This window comes from Ascaphus truei, chromosome 2, assembly GCF_040206685.1.
Source record: "Ascaphus truei isolate aAscTru1 chromosome 2, aAscTru1.hap1, whole genome shotgun sequence".
NCBI lineage: Eukaryota > Metazoa > Chordata > Amphibia > Anura > Ascaphidae > Ascaphus > Ascaphus truei.
This window is the reverse complement of record NC_134484.1, coordinates 473,895,058-473,911,276: the sequence shown is the minus strand read 5'-3', so window position 1 is coordinate 473,911,276 and position 16,219 is coordinate 473,895,058. Positions and strand designations below refer to the sequence as shown.

The 16,219-nt window shown below is 49.0% G+C and overlaps 2 protein-coding genes across 2 annotated transcripts in view; both read right to left on the bottom strand.

The window, feature by feature from the left end:
• Window positions 1-16,219, bottom strand: part of LOC142488331 (uncharacterized) — a 47,899-nt gene that overhangs the window by 14,165 nt on the left and 17,515 nt on the right. The window contains exon 4 of the mRNA XM_075588708.1: window positions 8,986-9,099. Coding sequence (XP_075444823.1) covers window positions 8,986-9,099 — 114 coding nt within the window. The remainder of the gene's footprint in view (window positions 1-8,985; window positions 9,100-16,219) is intronic.
• Window positions 1-16,219, bottom strand: part of LOC142488371 (uncharacterized) — a 175,377-nt gene that overhangs the window by 141,733 nt on the left and 17,425 nt on the right. The gene's annotated exons all lie outside the window — the stretch shown is intronic.

The following is a 16,219-nucleotide window of genomic DNA, read 5'->3' as shown; positions in this document are numbered from 1 at the left end:
CTGTATGGCCCGCGAACGATATTATAAATATCCAAATGGCCCTTGACAGAAAAAAAGTTCCCCACCCCTGCCCTAAGCCATGGGCAGACATGGCCAGCTCCGCGAAGGGGGCAGTTGGCAGGAAAGACCCCACAGCAGCAAGTACTCCAGAACCGCCCCGACAGGCTCTCCCAACGCCTGCTCAAGCATCCCGAAGCCTGGTTCTTTTCAGTCCAGGACTCGAATGTACCATCACTGCTATGAGTGTGGGGGAGAGGCATGTATAAGGAGAAACTGCCGTCAGAAGGTAACTACTAAGAGTCAGTGTCCTTGACTTTCGTTACTCACACAGAGGTTCAGTCGCCCGATGACCGGAGAAGTGCGGCACCTGCCAGTCCTGAGAAGGAGCTCCCAGCTGATCTCTCCAGTCGAATTGGCCCCACAGCACTGATCTGAGTACTAATATAAAAAAATAACGCTTCGGCTCTATTGAACACCGGGTCTCAGGTGACCATTGTCTACTGATCCTTCTACGACCGTCATCTGCAGCATCTACCGCTGAAGTCGGCGGAGAGACCATGACCGTATGGGGCCTCAGTAGCCAGATTTAGCAAATCGACGGTGTGATCAAGGTAGAGATGAACATAACCCAACTCAATACCAACGTGGAAAAAAGAGATGGCGCTGGATGGACTTGTAACAATGGTAGAGTTGGTATTATACTCACTATATAGGAGGAAGTGACGCCTGCTGCTGGAGTATCTAGCAGGGAATCTTCAATTCCCCTATGTATACAGAAAGGAAAAAAGTTATATATACTCCTGCGCGCATAATCAGTTAAAAAAGAACCCTAGTTCTTAGAGGTCAAGAGATTTTAGCCATATATTTTTGCTTTAATTGCTGAAATAGCACACATGTTAATCTTGCATATGTAGCTAGACTTCCTGCTTTTATTAAGGGACTCTGATCTGACCATAGTCTAGGAAATCAGCCAATATTAACTAGGTTAAAATTCAGTAAGCCCTGACGAAGCATAGGTTCCTATGCGAAACGGCCCATCGGTTTTAGATGACGTCATTCCTTTGACGTAGGTGGGGGCCACCAGGATGAGGCCAGGAGAGTTGGTGTACCGAGTCTATCATCAGTCACGCGGCGGAACGGGTTGTATTAGACTTTGTCTTTTGACTTATACACCTTTCATGCCGGTTATACAGCCTTGTGTGAAGTGATACAGCACTACATAGCATTTTTGCGGGAGGCTGTTCATACGCACGGTTTCCCACTACAGGGGATTGTGTATTTATATGTGCCCGATCTATAACAGTGTTAAGGTTGGAGTACACAGCATTTTTGCGGGAGGCTATTTACACCTATGGTTCCCCATTGTAGGGGATTAATTGTATATTTATATGCGCCCGATTTAAAATAGCGGCAAGTTTGGAGTACAGATGTATGGGCATCCACTAGGTGTCTCTCATGTCAGCTTGGGATACTAGCAGCTATGATATATATACATCACTAGTGTTAGATTTACCCATATGTACCTTAGCTGATTGCTAGCTGCTATAAGTATACACCCTGCTCGTTCTGGCCATCCAAGTCTCATATCAGCTAGTACCCTAAGTATCATATATACTAGGAATCCATATATACTTTCAGTATACCTGATATATAGGACCTTGCTCTGCCCTGGTCACCTTCCCACGCACTTGTCTCTCCCCACTTACCCCACACCCCCTGATGTTCCTTTCCCTTGTATATAAACCTTTTTTGTTTTGCGTTGCGTAGCACAGGGCTATTGGCCCGGGACACATTGTGTGGTCCCTTCCTACCTTTCTCTCGTGAGTGCAGCCCTGGGTTTCTTGCTTCACTGGGGGCTTCAACCCCCCCCCCCTTTGCATTTATGTATCCATATCAGTTTTTACCCTATGCACCATGAGTTAAAATAGACTCTATATTGAATAGTTGGAGAGCGATAAGCATTTGTGTGTTTGTTAAAATTCAGTAAACAACAAGATGGCGGCGTTAGTACAAAATGGTTATAATATCAAAATGGAGTCCCCCCTGTCTAATATACATTATCAGATTGCATTGTATCTTGTTTATAATTGTTTCTTTTATTTTGAACATTGATTTGGCATTGTGTTACATGATGCATTATGCATCATGTACACACTGTACAATTCAATTGTTTGATTGGCATTTGGTATTTACTTATTTGGCTAGGTGCTGTGCTTTCTTGGGTGATGAGATTTATTTTGTTTTGCAATATTTTGAGATGCAATGTGCTGTTTTGATTTTTTTTTTTTGAGATGCAATGTGATTTGATATTCAGATTTTATTTGTTTATGTTTTGGTAATCCTTAACCATTTATTTGTATACTAGCTGATATACCCGGCGTTGCCCGGGATGTAAATCCGTAATAGGTAGTATTATTTATAAATCGTGGAACAATAGGTGACTATTTGTTGTAAAGGTTGGATAATAATGTTGAAAAGAAAGATGGAAGAAAATGTAATACGATGTTGTATAAAAATGGTTTATTGTAAACACACCACAGTACAATGTATATTTTGGTGACATAAGTGATGTGAAAATGTGAGGCGTGTGTCCTGCTAGGGTGAGAGCGTGTGTGAAGCGGCAGGTGGGTGTTCAGTACGGGTGGCGCGTGGGTAGTGAGTGCTGGCTGTGGGTCGTGGTCCTGCTAGGGTGTGAGGTGGCGGGTGTGTGGCGAGTGCGGGTGACAGCTGGTCAGTGATATTGTTGCGTAGGGGCAGGATGCGGCAGGTGTGTGTCGAGTGTGTGGGGTGGGTAAGAGGCGGCGGGTGTGTGTCGAGTGTGGCGGGTGTCTGTTTAGTGCGTGCGGCGGCTGTGTGGTGCAGGGGTGTGAGCGGTGGGCGGGTGAAAGGCAGAAGTGCGGATGGGCGAAAGGCAGAGGCAGGAGGGCAGACGAAAGGCGTTGAAGGAGGGGAGGTGAGGTCGGAGGGGTGGTGGGGGGTTGGTGAGGGGAGGTGAAGGGGGGGCGGAGGGGAGGTGAAGGGGGGCGGAGGGGAGGTTAGAGGGGAGGTGAGGATGGGTGTTGAGGGGGGGTGGTGGGGGATGGTGAGGGGAGGTGAAGGGGGGGCGAAGGGGGGGTGAAGGGGAGATGAAGGGGGGGGGCGGAGGGGAGGTGAATGGGGGCGGAGGGGAGGTGAAGGGGGGCGGAGGGGAGGTGAAGGCGGGGCGGAGGGGAGGTGAAGGGGGGGCGGAGGGGAGGCGGAGGGGGAGGCGGGAAGGGTGGAGGTGGGGGGCTGGGGGGGAGGGGGGGTGAGGATAGGTGAAGGGGAGGTGAAGGGGGGGTGGAGGGGAGGTGAAGGGGGGGTGGATGGGAGGTGGAGAGGGGTGGGGGTGACAGGAGGTGAAGGGGGGTGGGGGTGACAGGAGGTGAAGGGGGGGGTGACAGGAGGTGAAGGGGGGAGATGGGGGAAAGGGTGAAGGGGGGAAAGGAGGTAGGGGGAGGGGGGAAAGGAGGGAGGGGGAAAGGGGGGGAGAGGGGGAAAGGTGGGGGAGGGGGAAAGGAGGGGGAGGGGGAAAGGTGGGGGAGGAGGGAAAGGAGGGGAGCGGGGAAAGTGGGAGGGGTGGAGGGGGGAAAGGGGGGAGGTGTAGGAGAGGAGGGGAATTGGGGAGGTGAGGAGGGTAAGGGAGGAGGTGAGGAGGGTAAGGGGGAAGGTGAGGAGGGGAAGTGGGGAGGTGAGGAGGGTAAGGGGGAGGTGAGGAGGGTAAGGGGGAGGTGAGGAGGGTAAGGGGGGAGGTGGAGGGGAAGGGGGAGGGCAGAGGTGGTGGGAAGGGGGAAGGTGGTGGGAAGGTGGAGGAGGGGGGAGGTGGTGGGAAGGGGAGGTGAAGGGGGTGGGTGGAGGGGAGGTGAAGGGGGGTGGAGGGGAGGTGAAGGGGGGGTGGAGGGGAGGTGAAGGGGAGGTGGAGGTGAAGGGGGGTGGAGGGGAGGTGAAGGGGGGGTGAAGGGGGGGTGGAGGGGGGTTGTAGGGGAGGGGGGTGTAGGGGAGGTGAAGGGGGGGTGGAGGGGAGGTGAAGGGGGGGAGGGGAGGTGGAGGGGGGTGAGGGGAGGTGGAGGGGGGTGGAGGGGAGGTGGAGGGGAGGAGGAGGGGAGGTGGAGGGGAGGAGGAGGGGGGGTGGAGGGGAGGTGGAGGGGGGGTGGAGGTGATGTGGAAGGGAGGGGAAGTGGAGTGAGGGGAGGTGAAGGGGGGTGGAGGGGGGGAGGGGAGGTGGAGGGGGGGAGGGGAGGTGGAAGGGGAGGAGGTGGGGAGGGGAGGTGGAGGGGGGGTGGAGGGGAGCTGGAGGAGGGTGGAGGGGAGGTGGAGGGGATGTGGAAGGGAGGGGAAGTGGAGTGAGGGGAGGTGAAGGGGGGTGAGGGGAGGTGAAGGGGGGTGAGGGGAGGTGAAGGGGGGGTGGAGGGGAGGGGGGTGGAGGGGAGGTGAAGGGGGTGTAGGGGAGGTGAAGGGGGGGTGTAGGGGAGGTGGGGAAAGGGGTGAGGGGAGGTGAAGGGGGGTGGAGGGGGAGAGGGGAGGTGGAGGGGGGTGGAGGGGAGGAGGAGGGGTGGAGGGGTGGAGGGGAGGAGGGGTGGAGGGGGGGAGGGGAGGTGGAGGGGGGTTGAGGGGAGGTGGAGGGGATGTGGAAGGGAGGGGAAGTGGAGTGAGGGGAGGTGAGGGGGGGTGAGGGGAGGTGAAGGGGGGTGGAGGGGGGAAGGAGGTGGAGGGGGGAGGGGAGGTGGAGGGTAAGGGGGGTGGAGGGGAGGTGGAGGGGAGGGGAAGTGGAGTGAGGGGAGGTGAAGGGGGGTGAGGGGAGGTGAAGGGGGGTGAGGGGAGGTTGAAGGGGGGAGGAGGGGAGGTGGAGGGGAGGTGGAGGGGAGGTGAAGGGGGGGTGGAGGGGAGGTGGAGGGGAAGGTCGCTCACTCACCCGTCCGGCCGCTCCCACGTGAATCTGAGGCGGGAGGCGTGTTGTGGCCGCTTCCCCGCTGTGTCCCGGGCGCACGATCGCTCCCCTGCTGACCGGGGGGGGGGGGGGGGGGTGAAAGCGCGGGAAACAGGGAGAGGCGGAGTAAGAGGCGGAGCCTCCGGGACCGGCAGGTAAGAGAGCGGGAGATGTGCTGCTAACACTGTGAGCCCCGCTAATGTGTGTGTGTGTGTGTGTGTGTGTGTGTGTGTGTGTGGTCAATGAGAGGTGTGCGGGGGCGGGCGGGCCAAGGGAGCAATCTCATTGGCCTGGCCCAAGGTCCAATGGGATTGCCGCTAGGGACACAGTGAGGGACACAGGGAGACACATACAGACACGGACACATAGGACACTTTCACAAATATATAGTAAGATTGGCTAATCATGAGCTAAATATACATACATACATACATACATAGACGTTTTAAGTTATGGTGGGTGAAAAAGGCAACAAGAAACCTCCGACGTATTGGACATAGCAATATTTTTTTCACCCATCATAACTTAAAACGTGATGGTAAACCCTAGTCTTGAAAATGCAAAGCCAGCAGTAAAACCAACTCAACACTGATGATACCCATTAAGGTTCAAACATGTCTATGAATGGTATCTCTGGCTTTGCATCTGATTCCCATGCTGTGCTTTAAAGCTGTGTTAACAGCGAGCATTAGCTTATATGGGCTCCATGTAACAATGGTTTTTCGGACAAAAGGTGACACATTGTGGGCTCATTTGCATGTCATTTCCCAGAATCCCTTGCTGCAATTTAAGCACTGTATGCTGGGGATAATGGTGAAAGGCAGGGTTGCAGACCTGCCTAAGACATGTGAATGTGCTCACAAGTGATCTTTTTATTTGAAATAGATATAGATAGATATAGATATATATACATATATACACACACACACACACACACACACACACACACACACACACATGATGAAGCCAATGTACAAATAAAAGGGTGGGGGCACTTGCCTGGGGAGGGTGGTTAGGCCTCGTGCGTGGGTATCGGGCAGTGTGGGTTAACCACTTAATCACTTTAGCAGTTAATAACCTGCAAAAATAATTAAGGGGTTTAAAGACATTGCAAATACATTCTAATGTATTTTTCTGGCAACGGAGGAGGACAGGGACGTTGGTGGCTGTCGGACGGCATTCATATTGCTGTGATAAGTAGAACTGTATTTTTTAAAATTTATTTATACCTTTAATGTGTTTAATAATGGCCAAATAATTTATTATCCATGTGTGGATAATAGTTATTTTGCCCATTACTGTACTGTATGTGTTTGGTGCGTGTGGGGGGGGTATTAATTTATTTAAATGTATATGACATGTTTATTTTTTTTACATACAGGGATGGTTCCTTAGGTCTGCGGGGACCTCTGGAGACCACCTGTGGACTCACGGACGCCCACGGGTACCACCTGCGGACCCACCCACGGGGGACACCTGCAGGGAAGAACCGGGGGCCCCACAGCTGTGGGAGCCCCGCGGACCCGTAGGGACCACCGAGGGCCCTAGACCCCGTGGGAACCACCCAAGGGCCCCCAGACACCTGTGGGGCTGACCCGGGGACACCCACGGGCCCACCCGTTGACCCCATGTGGGGCCCATGGTGACCCACAGGGAGCACCTGGAGGCCCATGGCGCCTGGCGGGGACCACCCTGAAACCCCCAGACCCTGTGGGCACCCCCCTCTGGTGCACTGTGGGCCTGCGAACACCCGTCGAGACCACCGGGGACTACTGTATGTCTGGGGTATGAATCCTGTATGTAAAATAATAAATAATGTTTTTATGGGGGTACAGTGGGTGGGTGGGTTATGTCTTAATGTTTATTAAAGCTGCAGTTCAGTCTTTTTTTTATTTATTTTTTTACTTCAATAGTTTCATGTGGGCAATCTCTAATTACCTAAAGAACTGTATAGCTGCAGGTCAATTCGTTCTCCATGTATTGATCGTCGAAATTTGGTGACATAATTAGTGAAGGGATCTGTTTATATTCTGCTTCAGTCCGTCAGTGGAAGCTCATGAAAATTCATGAGCACTCCTGCACTGACATGTGCTAGAGGGAGGGCAGGGCTGACAAAGGGGTGTGCCAGGGCTTGTGACAGGACATGAAGGGGCAGTGCCTTAGCAAATGCTTGTTAAAATAGAATACAAGCAAATTGGTCTTTCAAGGTTGTTTTTTTAAAAACAGAAAATGCTAAATGTATTTTTTCTTACTACAGAAATTATTTATTAAAAAAAACACACATGCAGGATATTGACTGAACTGCAGCTTTAAATATGAATGTTTATTGTGGGGCTATTCTGTGTATTGTTTTTATTGTGGGTAGTGGGGGTGGGGAAGGGGGTATTGTCCTCAAGGGTGGGTGGGTAGGCCTCCCGGATGGGTAGTGGGTGAGGCTGGTTTAACCCCTTAATTACTATAGCGGTTAATAACCGCTTAGGTGATTAAGGGGTTAGGGAACATTCTTGTGTATGTTTTTCAGCACCAGAGAGCAGGGACGGGGTGAGGATGAGGACGGCCTTCATCGTGGCAGCTGGGCAAGGTTGAGTGCATTATGTATTTATTTTATTTATTGTTATTATTGTATTTGAAATGGGCAAATGCATTATTATCCATATGTGGATAATAGCAATTTTGCCCATTACTATACTGTATGTATTAGGGGCTGAGCACTTTGCACTCTTAAAGCCATCGGAGCTTAGTGAATCGGCCCCTTAGCCTTTTTAACATGACCCCGTCTATTTATTTGTTTCAGTACAGACACTTAGCTAAACTCGTTAATTCCTATTAAAAAAAAAAAAAGTGTACCCATGCCTGGTTTTGGCTACCAGTCTGCCCTCCCTGTGAGACACGTCCTTGTAACAGTGCAGGCAATGACAGGACCAATCCTGGGTTTTCCCCACAGAAGCAGCTCCCTTGAGTGACAGAGGAGGATGTGGGACTAGACATGTGTTCGGCCCAACCCTGGGTTCAGACCTGGTACCTTCTTCCCTTGTACTTACGGGGCTGCACTACTACATTTAGCAGTGCCTCTCCCCGCTTGAGAGAAGCTGCTAACACACAGCAGTGTCTGTGCATTGGCACCTTCTGTTCCTCTTCCCCTCAGGGGAGAGTGTGTGAAACCATTCCCCTGATTCTACTAGAGGACTAGGGAAGAGTAAGGACTGCCTCAGATGCCCTTGGTCTGGAGTGTAGGTCCAGGGACCATCCAGAGGTTGAACACCTGTGTGTGAGCTGTATTGGGCAGAAGCCTATGTTATACTGTGAGGAAGCAAGAGAATAAAGAAGTTCCAGTTTAATAAACTCCAGCCTAGTGTGCAATCTTTCTGGGGGGAATGGAGTAGTTCTTTTGCAGGAGAGTGCCTTCATACATCTGGAGCCTGCAGCAGATGGAGGCTCTGTACTGTCAGAGATAGAGACCCATGATGTACCCCAGAAGCCTATCCTGTTCTCCCCAGCAACATGTAACGCTCGGCCTGCCCACAAGCCAGACGAGACCCCGGGACTGAGGTGGAAAGGAGTAATACCACACAACTAGCAGTAAACGGGGGCACGGCCAGTGTGTGGAAGTAGCGCAGGTGGTCCTGGAAACAAAAATAGAATGGGTACCGTACTTGCCAACTCCAGCATAGAAAGGTAAAGTCCGTAAGCCAATGGTCGTGGGATGGAGAGAGCAGCGTAGTAGAGTGTCAGTAAGCCTGGGTCGTGGAGTCTTCCCAAATGCACAAAATCCCATGCAAATTTGCGAGTTTTCCCAAATCCACTACATCCCATCCATTGATGGTCAGAGACCCATAACTCTGCATTTCCAACCTTTATACTTATTTGAGAGAGAGCCATATTGCTCCTCTACCTCTCCTGCATGTGGGTTGTTCTAGAACACCTAGCATATCTAAGGACTTCCAATGAGTGGTAATTAACCCTGAATATTCCCGAAAGGTGACAAAACTACCTGGTACTAGATAACCTTAATCTACATAAAAGTATGAGGAGGTACTCACCATCGACCGGAAATTTAACCATTTCACTCTTCATTGTGGTTAGATGATCCTCAGTGTTCAGCTCTTCTCTCTCTGACTTAATCTCTAACCACTCTGGTACAATCACTGCGAAACCTGCAAAGAAGAAAAGGAAAATACGTCATGTAAAGCTGGAAGTGGAATCTCTTCTTGTGATATCACTACATAGACATACTTTATACTGATTCCTGAGGGGAGAAGTAACCGGTTTGTACTTAATTATTAACCCTGAGTGATGAAAGTTATCACCGAGTGCTGAACACATGTTGGAGTTTTTGGTGCTCCCAATGTTGAAACCTCAATAATAATCATGGACGGTATCCCTGCGGATTCAAAGTTAGCATGTTAGAGAGAGGTCCTCCCAAGCCTGGCCATACTGCTACCTTCTACATTATTGTTGGCAGGACTATCACAGACCCAGTATCACAAGCAAGCTGCAACTCTGCTAAAGTAAAGTTTTTACTTTCTACCTTTCTGAAGATGATACAGGAATTCCAAATTGCCCAGTCACAGTTAGCAACATATCTCACGGATCACATCGCGTGAGATCTTTTGCTAGCTAGGACCACGGTGTTATAGTGATGACCACTTTATACTGCATACGGGGCAAGGACCCTACAGACCACCTACAGATGCAGCGGCCATTATTTTAACAAATCACGGCGCCGTTTTCGTGTGCGCTGCTGTACTCCACACGGTAATAACGCGGCCAATCACCCCAGGCACACGTGTTTATCGTGGTTGCTTTTTTGAATTTCATGGATTGTGGGCAATTAAATGCAATGAAATGAATGAATTGTAATGTGTACAGTACTGTGCCACTGTGTCAATTTCAGGTGTTTAAAAGACAGAACTCTAAAATGCCATTTTATGCACTCACATCTTAATGCGGTACGGTTGGAAGAGATCGCGCACCATCACATGGGTATTCAGAGGTATACACCGCGTGATTTGTTCGAATAATGGCCGCTGCATCTGTACGACCCCAGGTTCCATTTAAGCAGTCTCCCTCTGAGGACCCGGGAAGGTGAGTATATGAACTCCATATGTGGCCTCAGATATATCTGCTGTTGATAGTATTTATCCTGTCTACAAGCAATGCACATATAACTTACCCAGCCTAGAAATATTTCAAAGCAAGTATAAACCAACCTCACACTGAGGATACCCATCAAGGTTGAAACATGTCTGTGAGTGGTTTGTACTTGCTTTGCTAGTCCCATGCTGTGCTTAAAAGCTGTGTGAACGGCAATACATCTGCTTAAAATGGGCGCCATGTGAATGGATATTCCAGGCAAAAGGTGACAAGTGTGCTCATTTGCATTTCATTTCCCAGAATCCCTTGCTGCAGTGGGAGCACTGTATGTTAGGTGATAATGGTTGAAAGGCAGGGTTGCAGACCTGTCTAAGACATGTGAATGTGCTCACAAGTTATATTCTTTATTGGCTATATGCTAACGGTGGAGGTTTTTTGTTGCCTTTTTCACCCACCATAACTTTAAAAAAAAAAAAAATTACACACACACACACACACACACACACACACACACACACACACACACACACACACACACACACACACACACACACACACACACACACACACACACACACACCTATTGTGCTACGCGTCTTTTTCCCTGAGCACAGGACAGTCCTTGGTTACCCTTTCTGAAAATAAACCTGCTACTTACCCCAATTCTGCCATTTATTGTGGCCTCAAGCCTTTCTTTATCTACTGAATGTTGGTGAAGCGAGCTGAAAACCAGTACACCCAGCACCACTCAGTCTAATGGCAAATATCACAACTTTACAGCCTGCAAACAATTATTAACAGGTATATTTATACTGTTAATCTCTTTAGCAGGGCATATTGAATTCAACCCAGGCCCCCCCTTTTCACCTCAGTCCCATACCATTGATAATGGCCCTTTCAATTGACAAAAAGGGCTCTGTACACCCATATAAAAAAGTCAGTGTCTGACGAAACGCGTCAGGACAGTAGCGCCGACATTACGTCATCATCAAGGGTCGGAAGGAGTGGCAAGCTTCCAGCCCTGCTGCACACAGCCCCAGAGTTGGCGCGGATGATAGCCGATCTGGTCTGGAGGGACTGATTACCTAGGACTTCCGCAATTATCAGTTTTAATACCATCAATGAGGTGTGAAGCATTGGAAAACGAGCTGGCAGCGTCTGATACATCTGATGCTGTAGGAGATCTTGCCGTGCTGGTCCCGTGGTGGTGATATGCATACATACATATATAACAACATATACATATATATATATATATATATATATATATATATATATATATATATATATATACTGTTAATCTCTTTAGCAGGGCACATTGAACTCAACCCAGGCCCCCCCTTTTCACCTCAGTCCCATACCCTTGATAATGGCCCTTTCAATTGACAAAAGGGCTCTGTACACCCATATAAATATTCAAAGCCTGCTGCCCAAACTGGATGAACTAAGGGCATGGTGCCTCGTACATAAACCTAAAGCCATAATTCTCACCAAGACATGCCAAACTCTTAAAACCCTCGATGTTTCCATTCAAGGATACTCCATTTTTAAGAAAGCTAGGTCAAAGAAAGGAGGAGGGGTGTTATTTTATATTGAAGACTACTTACAATTTACACTTGTAAATTGCCCCTCAAGCCCATCTTTTGAAAGGCTAGTTTGTAAAATGTGTCCCCCCTTTGTATAATGTGTCCATTATTATTGCTGGTATCTAGTGCCCCCTTAAATCCCAACTACAATCCCTGACTGATATCCCTCTTTTTTGGCACAATTTCTTCTCTGAATGGGATAAGAGAGCTGTTAGTTCTTGGGGATTTGAACCTCAATTGGCTTGACCCTAAAAACAACAAAATCTGGGCACAATTCCAGTCCCTAAATTTAATCCAACTAATTTCCCAACCCACACGGACAAACCTAAAATCTGGCTACCATTCTTGAAAGATTGTATACTATCCACTTGTCCAAACAGAATCCTATACTCGTATCTCCTACCTGACAGTGTAAGTGGCCATGCAATAGCTTATTGTGTAAGGAAAAATCAAACAACTCGTCAAGCCCTAAAGTTCTACTCGCTCGAAAATGTACAAACTTTAACCCACAATTTCTGGCTGACCTGATCAACTGCCCTTGGTACCGAAACAACCCTGACCTGACCTAACCCTGATCCTGCACTTGATTATTTCCAGAGTACTTAAAACTCTGTGATACCCCAGCTCTGCAGAATAAGAGTACGGGGGATACACCTTCCATGGGTTACAACCTTATTATATTTTTCCGTTTTATGGCTGCCTTGTGGAAAAGTTACAAGGTTAGGCTATGTCCCCAGTGGCCACGGTGTGCGCGCCGCACACACGGTACAGTCTTTTATGGGGCAGGCCCCAGTCGGCATGATGTGCGACCGCCTTGGCCAAAAAACAAGATTTTTGTCATTTGGAGCAGCGGCCGAGCATTGGCTGTGTCACAGCGGCTGAAGGTGAACCAGCCGCGTGACGTCATGGCCACGCACCTGCTACGCCCCCTCGTCGGATCTCCTGCTCATCACTGGAAGCACAACCGCAGACCACAAGTCGCGGCTGAAACTGTTGCACGTGTCGCCAGGCGCTTGCAGTGACTGGGGACGTAGCATTACAAAGTAACTGGCACTACCAAGGATTTGAATAACTACTGATGCCTGCAGAATAGATGCAAAAGGCAAACAAGACCCTCAAAAGCCCAATAATCTGGATCAATATACAGCAAACTTCTAGTGATCAACGATATATTCCAGCCATCAACAACCATCCCATATCAAAATGTATGATACTACACGGACATCACACTGACATTAACAACACATTCCATTAATACTTTGTGAGCTGTGCTACTTCCCTATTATCAAAAGCGCAACCCTAACTACAAATCAAGCAGCTCAACCTGGCCCCCTGTGCCCCTATAGCTCCACACACTACCAACAGTGCTTTCAATTTTCAATTTGTCCCAGTATCCGAAGAGATCACACAGGTTCTCCTAACATTAAAACTAACCAGCCAATGTGTACCTGACCTACTGTAATCAACGTTCCTACAACTTGGTGCCCCAGTCATTGCTAAACCGCTTGTCTCCCTAATCAACTATTTGTCTTCCCACTGATTTGGAAAACAGTTGTCCTAGTCTACAAAAGTGGGCACAAAAACAGTGTCCAATCTCTCTTCTCTCGATACTATCCAGTGTCATGGAAAAAATGCATCCACTCCCAATTAAGTGATTACTATACTAAGACAAATTTCCTTAACCAACTCCAATCTCGCTTTCGCCCAAACCCTCCCCTGTAAGTACCCTCTTAAAAGTTTGCAATGAGTGTGTTGTGATAATTTGTTGTCAGGAATAATCCTGACAGTTTAGGAGTTCTCTCTCTCTGTTCCTTTGTTGTCCACCGGATGTGCTGCTGTTTGTCTGCTCTGGGGTTTCCGCTGTCTGTCTCCTCTTGGGTGCTCCTATCTTCTGTCTGTTTGCCTTATAATTTCCTGGTTCCTGCTCCGCTTTGCCTTTGCTTTGTGATCCTGACTCCTTCTGCCCTGATCTGTTCCGTGTTGAGTCCTGATTACTTATTAAAGGTCCTTGCCTACGTACAGGCTTGTTCACTGTCTATTTGCTGCTTGTGAGTCCCAATCCTATTCCTGCCGCTTGCCACCGACCTCATCCTGTGACCCCGGTGATTCTTGTCTGCCACCTGCCTGCGACGATCCGTCGATCCTTGCCTAATGTGAGGATCGGGCACAGGCTCCGCCCCTGTGAAGCTCCAGTCGCCTGATTGGGTCTAGCTTCTCTCCTGCCTGCAGGAGTAATCCTGCATCCGATTCGTTGCTGAGCATAATCTTCTTGTGACGACGTGCTGGTCGCAAGCACACTGCATTGCCTTGCCTTATCCTGTTTTTGACACCGCTGATTTCTCCAATCCTCGACCTCAGATAGTAGCCCCTACAATCTGCACCACTCCATCCCTGACCCGGCTACATGACTACGAACCTGCACACTGGACGCGGCTTTAAGGCTTCAGGTCGGTGTGTCAATATCCCCACCTCGGCCCTGTGGTCCCGTCCAGTTTGCGGCGAGCACCCGTTACACCTTGGGGCTTACGCAACCCCCTTTGACAACTGAGCACACAGGCGCTTTTGGAGCTTTTAATATTCGTTTTGTGTTTTCTTTGAAACAATAACATTTATTTATTTTTGTATTAGTAGAGTAGTGTGTATCACTTGGGATTCTCTCTCTCTCATGTACATACCCGTTACACCTACCCATGCAGTTTGCCTACCCCTGCTGTTCCGGCCATCGAGGTCCTACCCGTTCCTGGAGTTTCCCGTGTGACATTTGTACCCTTCCTATCCTCCATTACCTGGGAAGTCTCTCCTCCTGCAACTCACTATGCAAGCTTACAACGCTTTGGACAATGCTCTAACGTCAGTGACACACGGCGCGTGACAACGCGCGATCTGTTGATCCTCCTTCGGGTCCCGCCTCTAGACTCTGCCCCCGCTATGACGCCGGTGATGCACGGTACACGGAGGGCGCGTGCTCGGGTTGCCCTGATACTGGTCACACCTCCAGCTGATGTCGGCATTGCAATGCGCGCTAACGTTCTGCACGGTGATTCACACACTTAGTGCATTGGGCTGCACAATAGGGCGCACCTATGTTACCCAGCAGCCTATCAACACCACTTCCTGGTTCCTTGCTACCTTCCCATTGGAGGGCCCTTTATATACCTTGTCTGCTCATTCTCCCATTGCTGAGCATAACCTTGGTTTGTGACACTGTGCCTTGCTGCAATTCTTGTCCTGTACCTTGTCTGCCTTGTTCCTGTTATTCATCTCTGACGAAGCGCCACACAGGCGTGAAACGCGTAAGAGACGGAGGCTTTATTCCTGCACCCATTCCTGTCTGCACCATGATGTTATAATAAAGGATCTTTTCTATTATACTGCTGCTGTCCCGTGGAACCCTGTTCCCTTGCTGTGCGCTGCATCTCTACATTCGTGGCTACTTGTTCCTGTTATTGCCTGACCCTACTTCGTATTTGGACTCCGCTCTTCTCCTCTCCTGACCCGGCTTATGTACGACCATCCCCCACTCTCCAATCCTGACCTCGGCTAAAGTATCTCCTCCGATTCTCCACTTTCCAATCCAGACCACGGCTAAGTACCTCCTACGATCCGCTACTCTCCTATCCAGACCCGGCAAGTATAATGACTTCTGTATTCCTGACCCGGCTTGCAAGACTACTCTATACTCTAGACGCGCCCTTGCGGTTGTGGGTTGGCGTTACATACAATTCCCTACCTCAGCCTCGTGGTCGTGTCTGGTTTGTGGTGAGCTACGCGTTACAGTGATGGCAGATACAATAGATTTGTTTAAAAAAAAAAGTTGGACATCTTTTTAGAAATGAAAGGTATACAAGGATATACCAAATAAGTAAACATGAGGAGGTTATCCAAGGAGTAATCGGATTGCCAATTCTTGGAGTCGGGAAGGAATTTTTTCCCCTTATAAGATATCATTGGATAATTTGTCACTGGGGTTTTTTGTTTGCCTTCCTCTGGATCAATATACTGTAAGTACGGATATAGGATAAGTATCTGTTGTCTTAATTTAGCATAGGTTGAACTTGATGGACGCATGTCTTTTTTCAACCTCATCTACTATGTAACTATAACAAAACACAGAACCCCAGCAAGCTCTTTTTGGGAACCTGCAACCCTGTCTTTCCCCATTATCGCCCAGCATACAGCGCTTCCACTGCAGCAAGGAATTCTGGGAAATGACATGCAAATGAGCACTCAGTGCCACCTTTTGTCTCAAGCTCGTATTACACAAGCAAATCCTCAAGCCAATGCATGCTGTTTTAAAAACACAGCTTTTAGACAGAGGCTGGGATGAGATGCAAAGCCATTAAACCCACTCACAGACATGTTTCAACCTTGATGGCTATCATCAGTGTGAGGTTGGTTGTAATGGCTAAGCTGGTTTGAGACTAGACTAGGTAATCACCACAATATTAAGGTTATGGTGGGTAAAAAAGTGACAAAAACCCTCCACAGTAAAGCATAAAGCAACTGTAAATATTACTACTGTATGTTCATTTGCATGTCTTAGACAGGTCTGCAACCCTGTCTTTCCCCATTATCGCCCAGCATACAGCGCTTC